This window comes from Labrus bergylta, chromosome 5, assembly GCF_963930695.1.
Source record: "Labrus bergylta chromosome 5, fLabBer1.1, whole genome shotgun sequence".
NCBI classification, from domain to species: Eukaryota; Metazoa; Chordata; class Actinopteri; order Labriformes; family Labridae; genus Labrus; species Labrus bergylta.
In genome coordinates, this window is record NC_089199.1 from 13,507,211 (window position 1) to 13,520,631 (window position 13,421).

The following is a 13,421-nucleotide window of genomic DNA, read 5'->3' on the forward strand; positions in this document are numbered from 1 at the left end:
CCGAGGGACTCAGTCAGAGGGCGAGTGCAGACTTGATGAAAGAACGTAGACGACGATGGCCGACTGCCAGAACAATAGGGGACATGGCAATGAAAATAATGTTGGCAAATCGAGCAACGACCAGAAGAAACTCAGCTGAGGAGCCACGGTTGTAGTTGAAATAGTTGACAGAGATAATGCTGGTTCCCCAGGATAAAATAAAAAGCATGATGAGAGCAAGAATCACCTGGGGAATGCACACACAAAGCAAAGAATTAGGGAGGTGAACTCTGATCCAAAACTGAGATTTTGTGAAACTGTTGTTAGCTATGTTCTTCAGTTCCATAAATCCTCAGGTCTACTGTAAATCATACTTTATGATTCATCATTCCACTTCTTATTTAAAGGATACACTTGTTAGATCTGAAAATATCCTTTTCTCCTCACCTTGGCTGCTCGTCTCTCAGCTGGCACTCGCTTAATGACAAAGACACCTTCCACTGAACTCCTCATCCTCCCATGACTATGGAGTGTGTAAAGGGAGCCAAGGTTGGTGAAGGTCATTAGGATAATGGGAATTGTTTCATGGATAATCATAGATGTGGTGGCATAGAGCAGGCCACTGTTGGTGGAGGGAAAGTTCCACACGCAGCCCAGCAGGGGGCGTGTTGTGCTACTTACCAACATCAGGGTCTGATGAGAGAACAAGAAGACATGAGGAAAGTGAGGGGACTAGGGAGAGCTGGTACAAACATTTTGTCAGAGATTTAGGCTACTAAAATCATTTTTTAAATTAAAATAAAAAAACATTTACAAAACTACATTTAGTTTTTTAGTTCACAGAAGGGGTGACTTTTAATCTGTTTAAATAAGTTAAAACTTCAGATATCTTACAGAAGATGAAGTACAATACACCTGGATGCTGCATGAATTTAGGATTCTACTTCCCCATTTGAGGGAAGGATTGATGGTGTAATAGACCTGGTTTTAACTCCTTGTGTACAATCAATATAACATGTTATTGCCAACTATCAGAGCTAGGATTCTGTGTATGTTTGACAAAAATACTTTTAAACACCTGTTGTGTTCCTTATATGTGTGAAATTAAATTCAAAATGGGATTCATGATATATTCTTTATGTTCTTTAACATCACTTCAGATGTTGTAAATTTACATTATTATTTCATAGTCTGTACTAAATGACCTCATAACCCTTATGTAACATTCACAATACAATTAAAGCTAATGCAGACTCTTGTTAAACGGTTCTCACCTCTGTGCTGTTCTCGTTGCCATTAGTGGAAAAGATACAAGCAGGAATAGAGTAAAACAGGTTGAGAAGCCAGATGAGGCCCAAACTCAGTAGTATGATCTTAGGAGGGCCCCGGGACACATGGAGGGTCCCATTAGAGGGAGCAACACGCTTTAATGTCTGGAGATGGAAAGCACTGAGAAAGAGTGTTGACCACACATTGACGGATCGCAGCCATACCCAGACACCCATAAGGAACTGACACCATTCTTTGGATGAGTACAGCTGTAAAGACAGACCAGTGCATGTCACAAACTTGGGATTTGAATTAAATTCTGGACTCAGCTATTTACTGAAGATATAAAGGAGTCTATTTCACCAGCCACACAGACATCTAATGCATCACTTGTCTACTTAACCTTTCAGATACTGTCATTTTGTTATAGAAAACACTAACGTCCTGGACAAACCTTTCCAATCAAAAATCTAGCCAACATAACTTTCAAACTAACAAAAGGACCACAAACATTTGACCTTAAAAATGACATACCTTGATTCCCATGTCTGAGATGACTAGCAGTGTGTTCCTCATCACAGAAACCAGCAGGTTAGACAATGCCATGTTTATGATGATGATGTCCGAGTTACGTCCACCTCCACGGTCCATTATTACACTCTTGCCAATCACTGCAACCACTGTGGCATTACCCATAATGCCCATTATCACCAGGATGATGTAAAAAGCTGTTTGTGCAGGAGACACATCAGCGCGAAGTCCCATCCCCACAAGCTCCATGTCTCCATTCTCCTGCATGTGTATTCCAGTCATATTTCTCAACAGTTAAGTCTCTGAAGAAGTTTAACATCTGATATGTAGTCTTAAGACATTCTCAATCTTCAGTTTACTCAGCTGGGCATGATTAATTTCTGTCCTCCAGCATTCAAGTGGACTCAACTGTCTTATCCCTCACTCAGATCAACACACTGCTTTCTGAGCTAATCAAAGAAGGTGATCTGACAAAAAAAACTGACAGCAGAGGCATCTTTACGTTTTGATCTGGTCACATATCCCTGTCAGGCACAAAGCTAAAAAGCTGCTCAAAGTTATGAGCCTGGGGGGCTCGAGCTGCTTGCTAATGATACACAAGAGATTAATCAGTTTCCCTGAATGAAATTTGCTTCCTCTGCAACATCCCTATGCCATAACCCTTGGGGAATTGACGTATTTTTTTTTCATGTTCTTCTTGTTGTGGTTTCAGCAACTGTTTAATGAAAGCACGTTCATCTTTTGTTTTTGCCACTACTGTAGGTCAGATGTGCACTCCAATAAACCCTGAAACCCTAATACTGTTGAGTATTATTTGATGTGTTTTCTTTTCCTGCACAACATAGGAGTACAATAACCATCATAAATATATAATTGATAAAAAATAACACAATGAAAAATTCATAAAACCTGTAAAGACAACTGTGTTCTTGACATCACCATCTGAGGATCCTGTGACCAATTTCAACTCAAAAATACGAAACATCATTGACAACATTTTATTGGTGAAAGCTTAAATCTTAGAAAAAAACAAAAGCGCCCTGGAGACATGGAGTGGTTGTTCAGCAGCTTAAGAGATAATGTTGCCAGGCTGAACGACTGTGGAGAACATCAAAGTTTCAGGTTCACAATGAAATCTACAAGAACAAATGGAATGCATACAACAAAGAACTTAAACAGACCGGACAGTCACATCTTAAATCATTAATGAAAATATCAACAATAGTAAAGTCCTTTTCTCCACTGTTGACAGATGTATTAATCCAACCCCATATGCAACAGTTATTGACAACTACAGGCCCATCTCTACCTTATCAATGAATGAAGTTGTTTAATGATCTCCATGGAAACACTGACTCCAATAAATGATCTGTTCTTGTGCTGTTGACAGACTCTGCTTAGAGTGTGTGTGTGTGTGTGTGTGTGTGTGTGTGTGTGTGTGGGTGTGTGTGTGTGTGTGTGTGCGTGCGCGCGTGTGTGTGTGTGTGTGTGTGTGTGTGTGTGTGTGTGTGTGTGTGTGTGTGTATGTGTATGTCTCATGCTCATGTGCATATCCTTTCTTTGAGGTGCCGAGAGGTTGTCATCATATCCTGCTAGGTCTAGGCCTGGGGCATTGATCCACCCAGAATATAAAAAGCCATCTTCCTGTGCCACTCTTACTCTCTCTCCCTCAGCCAGACCGAAGCAAGCACAGTTGTTGATTTAGTTCTTTATGTCACTAACTCTTCAACACCTCACACCAAATAAATGCTTTAACACACACAGATTAAACACCTCATAACTTTTGCCACTGATCATTTATTTACCTAATTTTGTAATAAATAATTCATTTTTTGGGATAACCTACTGTAATGATGGCACCAGGACATCCTGTACTATATTTCCTTCTTGAATGTATCAACTTAAAAGAAGCGCTGGTCAAATCATACATTTTGTGAAGTTGATAACGGAATATTGCTAAAACTCATAATTCAAATCAACATCAAACCATACAAAAATTTGTAGGGAGGATGAAAAGCTTAACATGGTGTAATGATCAACATCTGTGTGTGTGTGTGTGTGTGTGTGTGTGTGTGTGTGTGTGTGTGTGTGTGTGTGTGTGTGTGTGTGTGTGTGTGTGTGTGTGTGTGTGTGTGCGCGCGCGTGCGCATGTGCGTGCGTTTGCGAGTATGCATGGCCATCTGCTTGTAATTGAATGGTTCTTGCTGCCCCTTGTGCCCTGGGGTGTCATGGTTCAAGTTACCTTCAGGAGACATGTTTTCCATGGACTACTTAGGCTGAATCTCTATCATTTCAAGAATATTAGTTTTGTTAATGCATGTAGATTATTATGAGTGAATGTGTGTGTGTGTGTGTGTGTGTGTGTGTGTGTGTGTGTGTTTGTGTGTGTGGAACTACCAGATACTTGCATGAATAAATCCACAGATGTTGTTTTTGATATAACATATTATTAAGTAAATAAATAAGGATATTGTTTTATCCTATGTGCTGTACATTTTGTTATTTTGTCTCCATTGTAATCAGTTTTTATGATCTGGGCAAGTAGAAAAGCATACTTCCCAGATGTTTTTCTTTAAAAAACAACAACACTTTTTTTTCAAAATGTATCAAAACCATATGAATGAATGTCAGCCACATGAAAGAGCATCTGAATGCCTTATACACAACACCATTAAGAACCTCTTGAGCAAAAAAAAAAAAAAAAAAATCACCATAAAAAATGTGAATTTCCTTTCAATTACTTTATTCTGGCTATAATCACAAATGTGAAGGGCTAAAGAAAGCATATGAATTCATATGTTATAAAGTTATTCAGACTAGCCTTTTTTTCTACAGGTCAGTGACCTGAGTGAAGAAGTGATCTTCAACATGAAAATTCCTTTGACATTCCTGTGAAGAGTTCATGGCCTGAGTGTAAAAGGCTTGGACCTCAGATCTTCTGATCCCTCCTCAGATCTGCTCATGAACCAGATGGGGGAAGCAGCAGAGGGGTTGAGTGCGTCGGTCGGGGTCTATGCAGAGTCCACCTGGGCCCCTTACTTTGATGTCTTGGTCAGCTGAGAATAAGTTTCTTTCACTTCAAGTAAGACTTGCTGCAACTTTGGTTTCTTGATTTTTCACATTTCTTTATATTGCTTATATATGTAGATGTGTATCTTTATACAAGCACAGTTGTTTTTATCTATTTCAATGCCTGCAATAAAAAGGGCTTTGATGTTATGGTTCAAGAAGTAATAACCTCAAAAGACTTACACGGTTGTCTGTCCTAAGTAATGAGTTAGGTGTTTGAGTTCATCCTGGTTCAGTTCACAGGTGTCTTAGGAGATAACTAAAGGTTTGTCAGAAAAAGTTCATCACCTATGCTGATTCACATTTAGATCCAAAATATTATTGGTGAAGGTTTCAAAAGACTAGGAATAGCATTTCCTGGTTTATGCTCTCCGCAGGTGCCTGTGGACACAGAAATAAACTTTGCTGCATTAACAGCAGCAGTAGAAGACGTTCCTTTATGGTTCTGTTTGTATCGTGTCTGAGACTCATGGGAGAGTTCAATCCTCCACATTCCAATCATCAACAATCACAAACTTGGCCCCATTCATTTCTAAAGGCAGATTGTGAGCTCAGCTTTAATGCAATGCAGCCATCTGGTTGTTCCTTCCTTCCCTTTTTTGATGAACAAAGCCTATTATCATCGGACGTCGGACACAATGGATAGAATAAGTAGCAACCATTACTGTCTGCATGTAGGGCACTAAGCCTTCTCACTAGCAGATTTTAACAACAATATAACAAGGGCTGGCAGACCTGCTTTTTGATCACCTAAAGAGATGATGCATCCCATGGAAAAAAAAAGTATAACTGTCTAAAAGGCAGAGGCGTGTCCAAAGGGGTGGCTATAGGTGGCATGGCCCCCACTTGAAATCTGATTGGCCACCCCTGATGCCACCCCAAAAATCCTAAACTGAGATTAGCTATTTGGTCCGGCAGAGGCTGAGAATATGTTAAAACCAATTGTTAAGGCTTGCATACAAAAAGGCTTCTTGTAGTTTTCTTTACATATCAGTGTAGACGCTCCAGAGGGTCCTGGACTGTCGGTTGGGAACCAAAGATAATATTATTGTAAGATAGGAATTTGCCTAAAGCTAATAGACATCTGAGAGAAAAGGTTTAAATTCAGACAGACAGACAACAGCAGCAAGCCAAAGACTCCCAGTGGCCTAGAGGCAGGGTCGACACACTATACATTTATAAACAGTGTGAGCAGTAGTTGGATTTGCAAAAGATGCTGGCAATGCAACACTACATAAAAATGCAATAGAAATGCTGGCTATTCAAATACTGAAAGTAACTAATAAATATAAGAGTGGTATTGATACTGGCTCTAGCTCTTAGGGGGAACAAAGGGCAATAAGTGAACATAAAATGTTTTATCCTTTAGCAGAAGCACTCAATTTATCACAATGTTTGTTGGTATACATATTCAAAGGCTCTTTGTTTTCCAGTGCAGTACGACAGACATGCAGAAAATGCACAAAAAAGCTGAACATTTAATAAAAAGTCATTCCAAGGATCTGAGGAGAAAACACAAACTAGTGAGTTTGTCAACAATTTGAAAAAGGACATCCAAATGGAACACTATTTTAGTGCTGCTTTTGTTCAGAGCAGTATATTATTTTTCACAGAATATTTCCATGTGCTAAGGTACCGCATCAACAGTTATATTACTCTCTTTAGTAAAGTGTGTCTTGGTTAAAAACAAGACAAAAAAAAAACAGAAAATAAGAAGAGAGGGAAAAGGGGTTTAATAGTTTTGAGAGTCATCAATGGTTTTTGCAGAGATGGCTGATAAATGTGAACAAAAATCAAAGAGTCAGATGGAGCTCATGTCTGAGAAAAAGATACAGAGCAGGAAGAGGCCCACATTACGACCAGACAGACAACATAAGAGGACTGTGGCACATGTTTTCATTTAACCCTTTACAAGATGTGAGCTTGTTGGAGAGGACTGGAAGAGTTGGCTGCTAAGAAAAAAAAACCTTGTCCCTGGCACAGAGATCTGTACTAAGTGACAGATATTTGGAAGGTTTGTTATCAGTTATTGGTCTATAATCTTTGTATTGTTGAGTCACTTTTCCTTTTAGGAGTACACTACTGTTATGTGCATTCACTGTTATTTACAAAACAAAAAGGAATCAAATCCTTGCTGTAATATCATAGAACCAATCTAGTTCATGAGTTGATGTAAAATATAGACCTTATTGCAATGATATGCTCTCCTTTAACATCATTTTATTGGGGTGTTGTAAAAACAGTAAATGGGCCTTTAAACCATGTTTGATAGGATATTGCGTTGTTCAGCCTTTAGATTCGATTGTGCTAAATGGTGTTTTAAAAAAAACTTTTTTGAAAGTATTAAAATATATAAGTAATTTCAGGGTTTAGCTGAATGGGGACTGAATTTGCTCCACACAGATGGGAACAATCCCTCACAGCCACTGCATCTCACATCACTTAAATAGTGGAAAAAGAGGCTCCAGAGTGGGGAGTGGGGTTTGCCGGGCCATGCTTGAAAGAATAAAATGGGGTGCAGGCGGGTAGACGAGGAGGGGGTTAAAGGAACCAACAGTAAGGGAACATAGAGTGGGGTGGAGAGGGGGGATGGCAAGACAGAAAGGAGAGCAGGGAGGGAAGGAAAGTTTTTTACCAAGTGTTTGTCTTAGTCCCCTCCAGTCCTGTGTACACTCTGAGAGAGAGGGAACAAGGAGGGCCAGTCTCTCTGATCAGGTACGTGTGTGTGTGTGTGTGTGTGTGTGTGCGTGTGTCTATGTGTATCTCTATTCATGTGTTTGTATGTTTGCATCCATGTGTCTGGACATGTGTTACTATGTTACATAAGTATTTTATATGAAACATTATAGGAGGTGAATTTGCACATGATGACAGAGTCATATTTGTGAGAAGCTTTTTTTGTCTTCAAATCTGACGGTAGTAATGGATATTTTCCAACAGTTTTGGTGCAGCAGTGAGAGCCATTACAAAGCTGGCATTCATAGCAATGTTTTCTTTCCTTTTTTTACACTTCCTCTCTGGATTCCCTGTGGATTAAGACCTCTAAGAATGTACCTCTCTGCAGGCTGTTACAAATCTAAAACTGACCCTGTTCGCACTGCACCTTTATATGTTAATTGAACTTTGGTTTGATAACTTTGATGTTGAGTTTGAGCTTGAAGGAAAAAACATACTCGGAAAAAAGCACCTTGTGTTCTTGAAGATCACAGATCCAAGTGTAAAAGAAAGAGAGCAGGAAGATTATTTTAACTTTTGCCTAACATAAATAAACTCAAGATTAAAGGGGGGATTTCCAGGTATAAAAAGGTAAGAGGACTACTTTGAATCAAAGGAGTATGACTTTTTAAAAACTTCATTGTCATAAATGTGTCTTCAATTTCACAATCCCTTAAAATAACCTTCCTCTCCTGTTTTCCCCTTATGTCCTGCTGTTATACCTGTCCAATGTCTTTCAAATGTTAGCAATATCATTCGATATTCAATATACCCTTTAATACAAAACTTTGCACTTTGTCTTTCTTTCCTAGATAACGGTGAAGATTTGTCTGACTGTGACCATGCGTGTGATTATTATCTTCCTCTTGTCTGGCCTGCTTCCACTTTCTCTCGCCCATGGACAGGACCCCTTTGCCTGGTTGTATGGCCGGCGAAGCGAAGGACATTATATTGGCTCTCTGCAGGCAGACTCTGCAGGAGGTGTGTGTCCAGATGAGTGTGACTGCCCACCCACCTTCCCAGTCGCTATGTACTGTGATGGGCGGGGCCTGACAGCCATGCCAACCATTCCCTCCCGTATAAAATATTTGTACCTCCAGAACAATGCCATTACAGCTGTGCCTGACTCAGCTTTTGTCAATGCAACCAATCTGGTGTGGCTCATGATGCACCACAACCAACTGACATCTGATGCCATTGGCAAGAAGGTAAACACATCCATCTGGTCTCAGTCAGCCACATGTGAGCTCAGAGCATAAAGGCTGTCAGATGGCTTGCAGGTGGCATGCTGTTTCATGACAAAGAAAGCAGTCATTGTTTTATTGTTGCAAATCTATGTTTACAATAGGAGCATGTATATATTTGGACATGTGAACATGGACTGGGTCCAAAACCACTCCATATTTACTATACATTGCACTACTATGTACATTTACATTTTATCATTTGTTTTAATTGTCCAAATATGCATATGTGTCCTCTACATTGTCATGTCATGTATGACATAGTTTATCGAAAAGTCTTTGGGGTAAATACGTGGTCATTAGAGTATACGTTATAAAAAGAATAGGTGTCAATAATCAAGAGATTAATTTCCATTGTGGCCCCACAAGAGCAAAGGAGCAACAATGGCCTTAAAGATATTCACTGGGAAAACATGATGCAAATTCTGAAGGTAAGCCAAACACGAAACAGGTCAAGACCAAACCATAGAGTGTAAAGAAAAAAAAGAAAAAAAAATGTGGCCATTGTAAACTCACTTGCTGGTTTTTGAAATGCTTGTACTGATTTGAAACCAAGATTTCAACATTAGAAGATTAGATTGTTATGAGAAGATAGGCTGGATCCTGAAAGTAGTGAATGGTTAAAATGTTAACATGACAAATCTATATAATCTGTGCAAAAGGCTTCTTCATCTGCAGCACATGAACACTACTGTGCTAAGATAAGTTATAGAGGCCAACACCTTTTGTTTGTATCAGGCTGCCAAAATGTTTAATTCAGCAGTAGGGTTAAGCATTTTAATATGGAACCTTACAGGTCTTTGGGGATATATGCACTATATGGTACAATTAAGAAAAGGGCCTGGGGCTCACATCAAACACAGTGCCACTGCAGCAAGGACTGTGGCCTATTTACATGGGATGAACCACCTGAGCTAAACAATGGCCCCTTTTATGTAGCCCCCATTTAGGTGCCAAGTCCTGAGTTGGCAACCCAAAGTCTGTTTGGGTTGCTGCACGAAAACTGTCCCAAAGAACAATAGAGGTCAGTTTGACAAGCAGAAATTAAATGTGGCGATAAACCAAAATTGATTCATATTTCTTCAAGCCTCTATTGTTGACAAATGCCTGACCTTCCTCTCCATAAGAAGTACAGGCCACTCTGACTCCAAGGAGGCCTAGTCTCGACTGGACCTGCTGTTAAATCTGTTACTCACTATCGTCAAACTCTTACAACATTCCCTGCTAAGTCCCCTTGTGCCTGGAGCTTGATAACCTTGACCTCCCAGCAGTCCAAAGCACTGCTTGCTGGATCTACTCTTAGATCCTGATTTTATTTTTATTTTTATTACTGTTTTGTCATTTTATAAAGAGGACGCCGTCATATATTGATTGCCCTTTCACTCATTGAAAATGACGCTGGTCCACTTAGCTTTCCCTGAGGAACACTCTAGAAAGAGTACTGTTTTTTTTTTTTTACATTAAGCCCAGACAGTAGCAGTGGCAGATGTTCACAATAACATACATTAGCTATGTTATTGCGAACTACATTAGCTACTCCTAGCATTCTTAACTTTCTTTTTTACCTTGAAAAATATATAAATGCACATCTTTTTTTACACCATAGCCTGTTGACAGAGTGAACAAATAAATATTCATAGAGGAAGAGAACACTGCTAATCTCTGTTTGCGAGATTCTAATTTTGTTTTAACAGCTAGTTAGCAGACCAGCTGCAGCATTGAGCAGCAATATAACATACATGCAAATATCACTTTAGTCAGGCAGCTTTTGTTGTTTTTGGAGTGGTCTTTATTTTCTTTCTCACTGATAATAACACACTTATACCCTTCAATTGTGGCTTCTTTCTTTCTTGCTAGTGCTCAGCCTGCTATCTGCTCTGTCAACCACTGACATGCTCCTCCAGTCAGCTAAGAGGAAAAGAGGCATTTCCCCAGAAAAAAAATAAAAATTGTAATAATCCAAAAAGTATTTACAGCACATTTAAGATAACGGCAACATGTTTTCTTAATGCAACAAAGGAAAACGTCAACATAATTTCAGTTGGACATTTTCATGCAAATCAGTAGCATTTGGGTGGGTTGGTTAGTTATTTATTATCTGACTTTTCTTTGAAGGCCTTTCTGAAGCTGGAGGCATTAGAGCGCTTATATCTACAACACAACAATTTAAGCAGCATTCCTTCAAACCTCCCCCGCTCCCTGAGAGACCTGAGAATCAACCACAACAAAATTGAAAAGGTAATGTTTCACAGTCGGATATTTAAGCAGAGCCTCACTCTTTTTATTTTTTTCGTTTATACACAGCAGAGGCATTCGTCTTTAAAATGATTTTTGCTGTTGCCTAGGTTACAGCTGTAGATGTGGAGGGAATGGATAACCTCACGATCCTGTATCTCCATGACAACGCTGTCACGGATATGGGCACATCACTGAAGGCGCTGATATCGCTCACACTGCTGGACATCAGTGGCAACAAGTTGACAAAGGTATTTGTGTTATCTTTGTGTTTTTAATTGTCCCACTGATTGAGTGGATAACCTCCAGTTGTCCCACAATATTTTCATGAACTGACGCCAGGTCCCAGAGGGTCTCCCAGAACATCTGCATCAACTCTACCTGGAGTCCAACTCCATTGATTCTCTTCCAGAGGGCTTCCTGGGCAGTTTCACTCAGCTGCAGTACGTCAGAATTGCCCACAATCAGCTCACTGACAAGGGGATCCCTCCCAACACCTTTAATGTGACAGGGCTGGTGGAGCTTGACCTGAGCTTCAATAAACTGGAGCGAATCCCTCCAGTGAGCACAACACTACTACATCTCTACCTGCAAGCCAACCAGATCAAAGGTGAAATGTTTGATCAATCATTTCCATACAGACTTCTCTGTATGAGTAATTGGATAGAACATAAAATAATGTTCAGCCAAATTTTGAACAGATTTATTTTAATTTCCTTCATATCTCAGTTGGTAACAGGTGTTGCACATGGTTTACTGTACCATTCAAACCACATCACAACAAACCTGAACATCCCTAAAAGAGCAGATAAGCTTGTCTTCGACTTAAAAGAAATTACCTAAGTAAATACTAAAAAGTACTCGTGATCTCCTGCAGAAGCAGATTCATTTTCTTCATTATTATACAGACCAATTGGCAACATTTGATGTTTGAAATAGTTTCTGCTGAGTTTGGGAAGACATAATGCTGCCGTTTGTGAACAGAAATGTATTCTTAACCACTTTCCATTCATCCCACTAGAGTTCACTCTGGGTAGTTTCTGCAGCATTATGGATGTGACCAACTTCTCCAAACTGCAGACTCTGCGGCTGGATGGAAATGAGATCAGCCTCCAGGACATCCCTTCAGAGTCATCCGTCTGCCTGCGTCAGGCCTCCAGCATCGAGGTGTAACTGAATGTGACACAGTGTGTGGCACTCTGATCACAAATGTACCAGAACAAAAGAACAGCAGGTGGCAGCAGTCTGTACTGTGATATTCATTGTTCAACTCATAGTACATGTAAAGATTTGTGATTGTTTGCATGGCATCTGAAGAAATAATTTTACACATCTGGACTAAAATATGTCTGGTTGTATTTGATTTAATAAAGGGAAAGCCTTTTACTTCATAATACAGTGTAAGACAATGTATGAGTAACATGTAATGATTATGTTTTGCATATCGAATTGATCTGACCCTAGCCTTTCCTTTATGTTAGTGTGATGATCAATGCTTTGTGAACAATTTGTATCTTCCTTTAATGGTCTTTTTGTCTTTTTTTAAAAAGCATGCTTTTGATTTTTTCTTATTGTATCATAGGATGATAATAAAAATATCATGTATTATGCATTTTATTTGAAATTACTAGCGCTATAAGAAGCATGACAACATCTTCAACACTTGACAAACCTTGTCTCATGGTTATATTGCAATTTGGTAGATTATTTTATCTTTGTGATAAGAATGCTGTGACTGTTTTACCGTATTTTCTCTTTTCGGTGACACTCAATTTTCTTGGAGACAACATAGATATATATGTACTGGGTGAAAAACATGTACTGTACTGTAGTAAATCACAACTACAGAGGCCTTTATGTTTGTATTGTGCCTTGTGAGTATTACATGGATTAGTTACCATACTGACACAGAGTTTATGTTTACATGCTTGTTGGAGAATAAATAAAAGTTGCGATTTTCTAAAAGTATTTGTGCATTTTGTCTTATACACAGTATTTTTAGTGCATTGTGTTTTACATTCTTTTTGTGTAGGTTGTCAATGTTGTTTGAATCAGTGATTTTTATAGACTTTGTCAGAAAAACACAGGGGCATCGTAATATAGTTTGATGAGGGCCAAGTCCAGTTTTTATTCATTCTGAACTGATGTAATAGCACAGCTATCTTTTAATTAAGGCTGTTGTTGTGGACACAACCTGGCACTATTCATACACATGTGCATTTGTTCTTACAAGTGTTTATGTGAAGGATCTGAGACATTTTATGAGACATTCCTTAGTAGGCCTACACACATACAGAGTACTTTTTCTTTTTGAAAAGACTTCAGATGTCATTCTGATCACTGATTGTGTCAGTAACCAGGGCAAGAGACATTCTGGAG

At 39.2% G+C, this 13,421-nt stretch overlaps 2 protein-coding genes across 2 annotated transcripts; one reads left to right on the plus strand and one right to left on the minus strand.

Moving 5' to 3' along the window:
• Positions 1-13: 13 nt before the first annotated feature.
• LOC109990351 (olfactory receptor class A-like protein 4) lies at positions 14-2,568 on the minus strand. The gene is made up of 4 exons (XM_020642450.2): positions 1,783-2,568; positions 1,254-1,517; positions 427-672; positions 14-226 (listed from the first exon to the last, which is right to left on the minus strand). Exons 1-4 carry the CDS (start codon positions 2,059-2,061, stop codon positions 14-16), a joined length of 1,002 nt encoding a protein of 333 aa, XP_020498106.1. The 5' UTR covers positions 2,062-2,568.
• Positions 2,569-7,402: 4,834 nt separating this feature from the next.
• fmoda (fibromodulin a) lies at positions 7,403-13,007 on the plus strand. The gene is made up of 6 exons (XM_020642430.2): positions 7,403-7,563; positions 8,376-8,771; positions 10,923-11,045; positions 11,153-11,293; positions 11,385-11,652; positions 12,064-13,007. Exons 1-6 carry the CDS (start codon positions 7,438-7,440, stop codon positions 12,213-12,215), a joined length of 1,206 nt encoding a protein of 401 aa, XP_020498086.2. The 5' UTR covers positions 7,403-7,437; the 3' UTR covers positions 12,216-13,007.
• The last annotated feature ends 414 nt before the right edge of the window (positions 13,008-13,421 follow it).